The sequence below is a fragment of the Gadus morhua genome, chromosome 19 (genome assembly GCF_902167405.1).
Source record: "Gadus morhua chromosome 19, gadMor3.0, whole genome shotgun sequence".
NCBI classification, from domain to species: Eukaryota; Metazoa; Chordata; class Actinopteri; order Gadiformes; family Gadidae; genus Gadus; species Gadus morhua.
In genome coordinates this window covers 2,195,001-2,205,000 of record NC_044066.1, presented here as the reverse complement: position 1 = coordinate 2,205,000, position 10,000 = coordinate 2,195,001, and the positions used below count along the sequence as shown (strand labels likewise).

At 47.1% G+C, this 10,000-nt stretch overlaps 1 protein-coding gene across 1 annotated transcript in view; it reads left to right on the top strand.

Moving 5' to 3' along the window:
* Positions 1 to 10,000, top strand: part of kcnt1a (potassium sodium-activated channel subfamily T member 1a) — a 23,731-nt gene that overhangs the window by 11,739 nt on the left and 1,992 nt on the right. Inside the window, exons 19-31 of the mRNA XM_030342217.1 lie at positions 377 to 593; positions 1,374 to 1,479; positions 1,572 to 1,744; positions 3,013 to 3,084; positions 3,590 to 3,724; positions 4,219 to 4,330; positions 4,487 to 4,588; positions 5,408 to 5,491; positions 5,599 to 5,727; positions 7,245 to 7,548; positions 7,676 to 7,738; positions 7,831 to 7,915; positions 8,312 to 10,000. The exon at positions 8,312 to 10,000 is cut by the window's right edge and continues 1,992 nt beyond it. Of these exons, the coding sequence (XP_030198077.1) occupies positions 377 to 593; positions 1,374 to 1,479; positions 1,572 to 1,744; positions 3,013 to 3,084; positions 3,590 to 3,724; positions 4,219 to 4,330; positions 4,487 to 4,588; positions 5,408 to 5,491; positions 5,599 to 5,727; positions 7,245 to 7,548; positions 7,676 to 7,738; positions 7,831 to 7,915; positions 8,312 to 8,429 (1,700 nt within the window). The 3' untranslated portion in view covers positions 8,430 to 10,000. The remainder of the gene's footprint in view (positions 1 to 376; positions 594 to 1,373; positions 1,480 to 1,571; positions 1,745 to 3,012; positions 3,085 to 3,589; positions 3,725 to 4,218; positions 4,331 to 4,486; positions 4,589 to 5,407; positions 5,492 to 5,598; positions 5,728 to 7,244; positions 7,549 to 7,675; positions 7,739 to 7,830; positions 7,916 to 8,311) is intronic.

Genomic DNA, 10,000 nt, shown 5'->3' with positions numbered 1-10,000 from the left:
TTTCTAAGGGGTACCTCATTGGTCTAACACAGTAGCGCTCCTAGCACACATGTTGGGTCTGCTCTTTCATGTTTCAGGGCAAAGGGAGTAAACTAGCGAAGATTTCAGAGATTGACCATGGACTGTGCCCTGGTGCATCAAAGTAGGGGACACATCATTATTGTGTTTTATACAATGTCCTCTGTGAAAAGGGCCTACTGTCGGACTGAACTGTCTACTACTGAAGTACGACAGACCTTAGAATGAGCCTTGCCTTCAAATCCCTCTCAACGTCAATAAACAACCTTAGCCACCCCCATGTGACATCAGAATACAGAGACCAGGATCATTGTACTCTTATGTTATAGCATGTCACTTCTGGCCTTATGTTCTCTAGGTACTGTTGCAATCGACCTGCAGACCACCAGTCCCCCCAACCCGTCCACCAGTAGCCCGGCCCCCCTCACGGTGAACGGAGCTGGGGGCCGGCGGCCCAGCATCGCGACCGTCCTGGAGATCGCAGACTCCGCCGCCATCCTACCATGTGACCTCCTGTCCGACCAGTCAGAAGACGACTCCAGCTACTCTGAGGAGAAAGGCCCCTGTTTGACTGAGTGAGAGTCGTGTATCTGTGTGCGTGTGCGTGTGTGTGTGTGTGTGTGTGTGTGTGTGTGTGTGTGTGTGTGTGTGTGTGTGTGTGTGTGTGTGTGTGTGTGTGTGTGTGTGTGTGTGTGTGTGTGGGTGGGTGGGTGTGGGACTTTCCATCATTCATTAGTATACTTCCCACTATCTAGTAACAATAGTACAAAATATTTAGATGGATGGATGGATGGATGGATGGATGGATGGATGGATGGATGGATGGATGGATGGATGGATGGATGGATGGATGGATGGATGGATGGATGGATGGATGGATGGATGGATGGATGGATGGATGGATGGATGGATGGATGGATGGATGGATGGATGGATGGATGGATGGATGGATGGATGGATGGATGGATGGATGGATGGATGGATGGATGGATAGATAGATAGATAGATAGATAGATAGATAGATAGATAGATAGATAGATAGATAGATAGATAGATAGATAGATAAATAGATAGATAGAAAGTTAAAGTAAAGACAAACAGGGTAAAAAAAACAGATGGTATAAACAATATAAATTATAAACTATGAAACTATGAAAAGTAAATGATAAAGTGGCTAAGTAACAGTACTTTATACAGTATATTAAAGTGCATAAATGTAAACAAAGAGAAGTGTCCCAATCATAAAGATCTTTCTTTTATTGAATAATGAAAATGGATTCTTACCATGATCATCGTGACAGGCTTTTTATGTTTGCGATGTGTTCATTTGAATGAATGTGTGTGTTTCTTGGCAGGTATGTGAAAGGTTACCCCCCTAATTCTCCCTACATCGGCAGCTCCCCGACTCTGTGCCATCTGCTGGCTGACAAGGCCTCCTTCTGCTGCCTGCAGCTGGACCAGGTTAACCTCCACCGTATCAGTCACCTCTACTTTGATTACCCTCCAGTGATCTCCCACCAACATCACCTCTCTTGTGTTTCCTCATCCTCTAGGGTTGCGGGCACAACGCCTTTGAAGATGCAAAGGCGTATGGTTTTGAAAACAAGGTCATTATAGTTTCGGCCGAGACGGCGGGCAACGGCCTGTATAACTTCATAGTGCCTCTAAGGGCGTACTACCGGCCCCGCAGGGAGCTCCACCCCATCGTACTGCTGCTGGACAACCCGTGAGACACCATCACAGACACTCACTGTACTGACAGACACAGGGATCATCTCTCTCTCTCTCTCTCTCTCTCTCTCTCTCTCTCTCTCTCTCTCCCTCTCTCTCTCCCCCTCTCTCTCTCCCCCTCTCTCTCTCTCTCTCTCTCTCTCTCTCTCTCTCTCTCTCTCTCTCTCTCTCTCTCTCTCTCTCTCCCTCTCTCTCTCCCTCTCTCTCTCTCTCTCTGTTCTTTTCTTTTACTTCTATCCTTCCTCATTCCTTCCTTCTTTCATAATATAGTCCCTACTTTAATCCCTTCATTGACTCCTCTCTCGTCCCCTCCTCTACCTTTCTCCTTCCTTCTTTCCTTATTCCTTTTTTTTCTTTCTTTCCTCCTTCCTTCCTTCCTTTTTTCCTCCTTCCTTGCTTCCTGTAAAGCCCCTGTTCCTCGTCCTCCTCGCTCTATGTCACTAATCCATCCAGGGACACACAGGCTCAATATGCTGACGTAGGTGTAGCTTTTAGGACAAGGTTGTGTAGGCGTTGGGTCTTTTGTGCGTCTGTGTATCATTGCTCGCTGAGCAGCGATGCAGCGTTTAAGTGGTTCAGCGCAGAAAAGAAAAAGGAAAGTGCTGCGCTCCACCTCAGCCACGCCGGCCAGTAACCATAGCAACCCGATTTGCCTTGAACCTGAATTGCACACTTTTCACTTGCCGCAAACAAGTCAAAAGAATGATGGAATGAACACATTTACATTTGAGTGGGACAACAATTACACTTTTATTGTTTTTGTGATGATGATGATGATGCCGATGATGATAGTGATGTATCTTTTTTATCTGCCACCATGTGCATACTCTCAGGTCTCTTTAAGATTTGTGTGGGCATAGCTCAGGAGGTAGAGTGCGTTGACTTGTAACCGAGTGTCGAGGTGTCCCTGAGGGAGACGCCTCACCCTAACTGCTTCTGACGAGCTGGCTGTCGACTCCGCGGTTGATTCCGTGTCGGTGTGTCAATGTGTGTATATTAACCGTTGACAAAAGCGTCTGCTAAATGCCCTTAATGTAAATGTACTTCAGCATGGGTCTGTCCTGACCACAGCCTTAAGCACAGAGAGACATTTACCAGGGACAAACCATGACCTTCAGACCAGATCTCTGGCTGCTCTTCCCTGCTGGCCGATTCTCTGTCCCCCTCGTTCCCCAGTGGAGCTTGTGCTCTCCATCATACCAGAAATACATGCTATTTGTTTGTTTGTTTTGTCTCTTGTTGCATGTGTTGTACTTCCTCTAGTCCAGAAAAACATTTCCTGGAGGCCATCTGCAGTTTCCCTATGGTGTATTATATGGCTGGGACCATAGACAAGTAAGGACCCTTGCACCGTAACCTTAACCCTGACCTAAGACCATAGACTGAACTAACCCTGACCTAAGACAATAGACTGAACTAACCCTGACCTAAGACCATAGACTGAACTAACCCTGACCTAAGACCATAGACTGAACTAACGCTATCCTTAGATCATAGACTGAACTAACCCTGACCTAAGACCATAGATTGAACTAACCCTGACCTAAGAGCATAGACTGAACTAACCCTATCCTTAGACCATGGACTGAACTAACCCTGCCCTAAGACCAAAGACTGAACACAGAGTGTGTGTGTGTGTGTGTGTGTGTGTGTGTGTGTGTGTGTGTGTGTGTGTGTGTGTGTGTGTGTTTGTGTGTGTTTGTGTGTGTGTGTGTGTGTGTGTGTGTGTGTGTGTGTGTGTGTGTGTGTGTGTGTGTGTGTGTGTGTGTGCATGTGTGTGCCCATGTGTGCGAGTGCTCATGTGATGTGTGTGCTGATGCGCGTGCATGTCTCCCGTCAGTCTGGACAGCCTGCTGCAGTGTGGGATCCTGTACGCTGATAACCTGGTGGTGGTGGACAAGGAGAGCACCATGAGCGCTGAGGAGGACTACATGGCCGACGCCAAGACCATCGTCAACGTGCAGACCATGTTCAGGTAACCCTGTGTCCTGCTAAATACATACAGTCGATGTTTACATAAGATAAAGACCTAGATTCAGAAACTGGAGACATTTTGGTCGACAAGACGGCTGTCGCTGATGTGGAACGGTCTGTTAAATCTGCTACTGCGACATTATTCATAGAACTGCATGGAATAGTTTCTCTTAAAGAAGACTATTGCAGTTAAAGCTGTTTCTGATAAGAAAGATGTTTGCTGGAACTCAGACAGGATTTGGACAGGAAGTAGACACATATGTCAGGCTAGCGTACAGCACCCCCACCCCCACTCTGCTTTGGAAAGTTGACTACATCTCTTCCACAAATTTTAGATGGAGAGAACATCTCCCCTTAAAAAACGGTATTATAACACAGTAGAAATTGGACTAAGTTAAACAGATGGGGGAAGATCATGGTATTTTCTTTTGAGTTTTCAGGCTATTGCCCACAATGCATCTGAAACCTAGCCTAACGAAGGCCCTCCCATTGCAGGTTGTTCCCCAGTCTGAGCATCATCACAGAACTCACACACCCCTCCAACATGAGGTTCATGCAGTTCAGAGCCAAGGACTGCTACTCCCTGGCCCTCTCCAAGCTGGAGAAGGTGAGAGAAGTCCTGAAGTAGAAGTCTAAAACTGATGACATAAAAGCAATCATAATGTTCTAAGAGTTCCTTTCCCCCCTCTCCACATGTAATCCACTCCGTCAATGTCCAAGATGCCTGTTCTTACTGAATCAAAAAAAGTCTGCTTCCCAACAGAAGGAGCGCGACCGAGGCTCCAACCTGGCCTTCATGTTCCGCCTGCCCTTCGCAGCGGGCCGGGTGTTCAGCATCAGCATGTTGGACACCTTGCTGTACCAGGTGGGTTTCTGCTGTGGACGATCTGCTGTACCAGGTGGGTTTCTGCTGGTGGACACTCTGCTGTACCAGGTGGGTTTCTGCTGTGGACGATCTGCTGTACCAGGTTGGTTTCTGCTGGTGGACGCTCTGCTGTACCAGGTGGGTTTCTGCTGGTGGACGCTCTGCTGTACCAGGTGGGTTTCTGCTGTGGACGCTCTGCTGTACCAGGTGGGTTTCTGCTGTGGACGCTCTGCTGTACCAGGTGGGTTTCTGCTGTGGACGCTCTGCTGTACCAGGTGGGTTTCTGCTGGTGGACGCTCTGCTGTACCAGGTTGGTTTCTGCTGGAGCCCTCAACACCGCCACAGCCGGGACTTGGGTTGAAATGCAGGAATCGGAATGGAATAAATTTCTGTGATAGAATAGAATAGAGACTTGTCATTGCACATGTCACAAGTACAGAGCAGCGAAATTACCAGTTACATCATGTCCAAGAAACATAAAAGAGAGTGTGGGGAGACAGGACGGAGAGACTGTCGGGGCGCATGCGCTCCCTCATTATTAGATAAGAAAAGGAAAACAAGAGGGTAAACGAGGGGGAAAAAAGATAATTCCCAAACTAGGTTCCTCTAAGGGGGGCACAGTGTAGGGATTAGCAAAAAAAAAAAATATATATATATATATATATATTGGGTGGGAAAAAAGCGTTGGATCTTGTGAAGAGGACGGAGGACAAATGTTTCAACAGTGCCCCCTCGTGTTTAGCAAGGGGACAGCATGCTATTTGTGATGTGATTTCACCATTTAATGGAGTAATCCCATGTGCTGCATCTCTCTATTAGTCTTTTGTGAAGGACTACATGATCCTCATTGCCAGGCTGCTTCTCGGTCTGGACACCACTCCGGGATCAGGGTATCTTTGTGCTGTGAGTAATTAAAACCACAGCAACAGTAATAATACTAATATGATATGGTGGATGTGCCATTGGTGCGTATTCCCAATAATCATCGGTGTGCTCCTCTGTGTGTCCAGATGAAGATCTCTGAGGAGGATCTGTGGATCAGGACGTATGGGAGACTTTTCCAGAAGCTCTGCTCCTCCAGCGCTGAGATCCCGATTGGGATTTACAGGACGGAATACCACATGTTCTCTCCCCCGGAGGTTGAGTTACCAGACAGACATATATACTGTGTGTCGGCTTGTCTAATGGTCTATCTATCTTGCCATCTATTTTTTATTTTATTTAACCTATTTATTGACCTATTATTTCTTCAGGAAGTCTCATTGAGGTTGAGCACCTCTTTTTGCAATGGATGCATGCTTAGCATGCAAGCATAAACACATGACATATACAGACAGATTTCACGACCATATACAATAAAATACATGAACAAATACAAGTAATTGCATGAAAATATACAATTAATTCAATGAACGTATGCAATGTAATTGCAAATTACCATGTAGATGCAATATGGGTCTATCTTTTTATCTATTCACCTATCTCTCGGCCTTTCTATCTGCGTTAGGTTTCCCTGTACTCGGCTCCACCCACCAGGAGACAGGTTGATGTTGAGTGAACTGGTGTATTGTACAGTTGGAAGCACGCAGAGCCGATGTTCTATGCTGCAAAGTCAGAGATCTCAGTCAGAGAGTGTGTGGTGATGGCTGCTTTAACCTGTGTGCATTGATTGGTTAATGTACCTCAGGTGTGCAGCCCAGAGACTATTCAGTCTGAGTTGGGTCAGGTGAACAGATCACCCACACATGCTCCACACTATCCAACCGGCCATCCATTTATCATGTAGAGATGCTGGGGCCTCTACGGATTGTCAAATCCCCTAGCCTTTATTCCTCCTTCCCTTAACCTTTATGGAAAACGTCATCGGGTCAAGGAGAGATGAAAAGGTGCCTCCTTTCGAACATAGGAAAATACATTGTTTAAAATAAATTTGACTCCACTCTTCCTAACCGACGTCATTGCGCGACAGCGGGTATTGCCGACCTATAGCGTCTCTAAGAGTGAAACTACAATTTCCGAAGATGGACTACAACAAGCGCTCTTTTGATCCATGCGTTCTTGTCGTATTGATTTCAATAAGGCTGTGGCCAACAGTGAGAAACACTTAGGTCGGACTTGGCCAACGGGAATATTTGAGGCCACTTGAATCCCAATTCACATGTGAAAAAGAGGCTAATCTTATGTTGACGTTGACTTTACAGCACTTTGCTTGACAGCTACTTTGTAAGTGAATTCTCTTCTTCTGCTTTACCGCGTCTCTCATGAGTCTGTGCACTTTAAAAATTGCCGTCTTAAAGGAATATGGGATACATGTGTCACCCTTCCGTTCATAAAGGTTTGTCAGGAGTAACCTATGCTAAGGTTGGTTTAAATGGTTGCATCGAGGTACCTTTCCGGGTCATCTCGTTAGGAAAGGAAATTTCCTTAGCAAAAAACAGAATCCGTGGAGGCCCCTGGTCTTTGAAGCCTTTTGAGACTCTTAACTTTGATAAGCAGTGTTGCCAGATGGGGCGGGAAATCTGGCCCAATCTGGCAACACTGGTGATAAGGTGCTAAACAAATGATCTTGACTTAGCTTGTTTGACTCTGTAAGCCCACTCCCATGCTGTGGACCCCTGACCCCCATGGCCCCCTACCCTCTCTCCCCACCCCCCAGTCCCATACGTCAGCGAAGCTGAACCCCCAGGGGGAGGTGCCCATGGAGAAGGGTGGGGAGGAGTGCCGTGGTGCCGAGCGCCCGGAACCCCTGCGGAGGAAGAAGAGCATGCAGTGGGCCCGTCGGCTGAGCAAGAGGAGCCCGCGCTGGCCCTCGGGGCCCCCGGGGGCCCGGCCGGCCCCGGACTGCGGCCAGCGCATGGCCCAACAGCGGTTCACCTTCTACCGCCGCTCTGAACGCGAGGAGCTTTCCCAGCTGGTCCGCAACCGCATGAAGCACCTGGGCCTGCCCACCTCGGAGTATGGTGAGACCCCTTCCATTGACTATGAACCGTAACCAAGGGGACAGGTTTGCGCTGTTACCTGCCATACAAGCGAGGGAGCCTTCCTTCCTGGTTCTGACTGCTGATCTGTAACCCTGTCTTTCTATAGATGACATGGCTCATTTGACAGGCAGTGATGTCATGAACAGAGTCAACTTGGGCCACTTACAAGGTAATCGTGTTTTAATCATTATGGTGATAAGGCAGAATCCTGTATCGCTGTGCCTGTGTTATCCTGACGTGCTGTCACCGTGTTTGTTTCAGGCGAGCTGCGTGACCAGCAGAACACTCTGTCCTATGTTCTGATAAACCCCGCCCCCGACACCCGGCTGGAGATCAATGACATTGTGTACGAGCACCAGTCACCACTAAAACACTCCAGTATTACCAGGAATATATCAATTAGTTGTCCTTAATCTGCTTGCTTTAGAATCAACACTCAATTGCTGTAATGATCATCAATCATCACATAGTCTGACCCGTTGCTTTTACCGGCCTAGCTCCCTCGAGTTTGGCATCAGATTTGTGTTTGCAGTCAGCCAATGTTGCATCAAGCTCCCTGTTCGCCCTTTGAGTCTTGTCAAGATTGGCCTAAATTGTAGGGGTCATCCTCCAGGCTGGCTTGTACAATGTACAATGTCCATAGAGAAATGGAAGCTCAACCTCCTAAACAGAGGAATGAAACCGAGGGATTGAGTCCTGTTCAAGTGTTAACCCTGGTCCCACCTTCCCTCTCCATCCTCAGGTACCTGATCCGGCCTGACCCCCTGGCCCATGTTCCTGATGAACCCTCCGTCAAGAGCAGCAGTCTCAAGGAGACATACGAGTCCAGCATAGACGCTGCAGAGGACCTTCAGCTCTGAGACCTTCAGCTCTGAGACCTTTAGCCCTGAGACCTTCAGTTCTGAGACCTTCAGCTCTGAGACCTTTAGCCCTGAGACCTTCAGCTCTGAGGCCTTCAGCCCTGAGACCTTCAGCTCTGAGGCCTTCAGCCCTGAGACCTTCAGCTCTGAGGCCTTCAGCCCTGAGGCCTTTAGCTCTGAGACCTTCAGCTCTGAGGCCTTCAGCCCTGAGGCCTTCAGCCCTGAGACCTTCAGCCCTGAGGCCTTCAGCTCTGAGGCCTTCAGCCCAGAGGCCTTCAGCTCTGGGACCTTCAGCCCTGAGGCCTTCAGCCCTGAGACCTTCAGCTCTGAGACCTTCAGCTCTGAGGCCGTCAGCCCTGAGGCCTTCAGCTCTGATACTGTTTAACGTGTCTCTGCTGTCCAACTCTGATGGACAGCATTGTCTGTTTGGTTTTCAGTGTTTCAAGCGTTGACCTGGAGGTAAACCGTGATCTTTGTGGAGAGTTACTGAAGATGTCTGATGGTTCAAATTATATGACAAAAATTACCTCAATATCTGCAGTCTACCTGTAGGCATCCCTCATAAAGTATTTGAACCCCTACCTGCTCATTAATGACATGAATCTGGATTAACTTCAAGTCTCTTTGGATAAAAGTGTAGTAAGTAACTAAATATGAAAAAGTTAGCAGCATTGATTGCTCAGGTCCATAATCTATATCCTATTTTATATTTTACTGAGATGGAAAACATGTCTGATTGATAAGCAAATAAAAAACAAAGAATAATCAGTATCACAGAAGAACGGGATAGTTGATATGCCTCCAGCCCCAACCCAGAATTTACGTATCACCATGACCATGAAGTTAGATCTCCTATCAACAATTTAGGTTGAGAGACAAGAGCTGAAACTCTTTTTAGAAAGAAGAAGGCAGGTAGACTCCTTGCTCACTAAGCTCTGCCAGGCTGTACCAGGTATACATTCTCACCAGGATAAGATCACCCATGGATATGAACATGTTTTAAAGGTCTGAGGTCTCCCCAGATTTTTTGGTTGGGATATCGAGAGAAACAAGAAGCTATCAAATGACATAAATGCGGTAAATCACCTGGCCCCAATGGGTGTATAGTTTAATTTTACAAACTATTCTCTGCTTCTTTCTCTGCAATTCTTAGATATGTTGAAGGAAAGGAACCCTTCTGGATCAGAAGCCCACGTTTCGCTTTTATTAAAAGAAGATAAGGATCCTCTTTCATGTTGCAGTTAAAGGCTCATCTCACAATCATCTCATCTCACACTCAAAATGTAGGCTTCAAAACCCTTTCGCAGGTTCTATCCCAGTGCCACTCAGTTCTGTCCATCTTCACAGCCCTGACCAGACCAGATTTATGCTTGTGAGGCCCTAATTTCCCAATCCCCAAAGGCTTCTTAATACTTCTAATTCTCCAGCCATCCCAAGGTTGTTCAGACACTACATACCGAGAAAGCCTTTGACTGAGACGTATGGCGAAACCTGTTTTGGTTTTGGAGAATGTGGTTTTAGTTTTGGCTTCATCTCTTATGCAGAATCCAGGATTCTAGAGGATCCTGTTG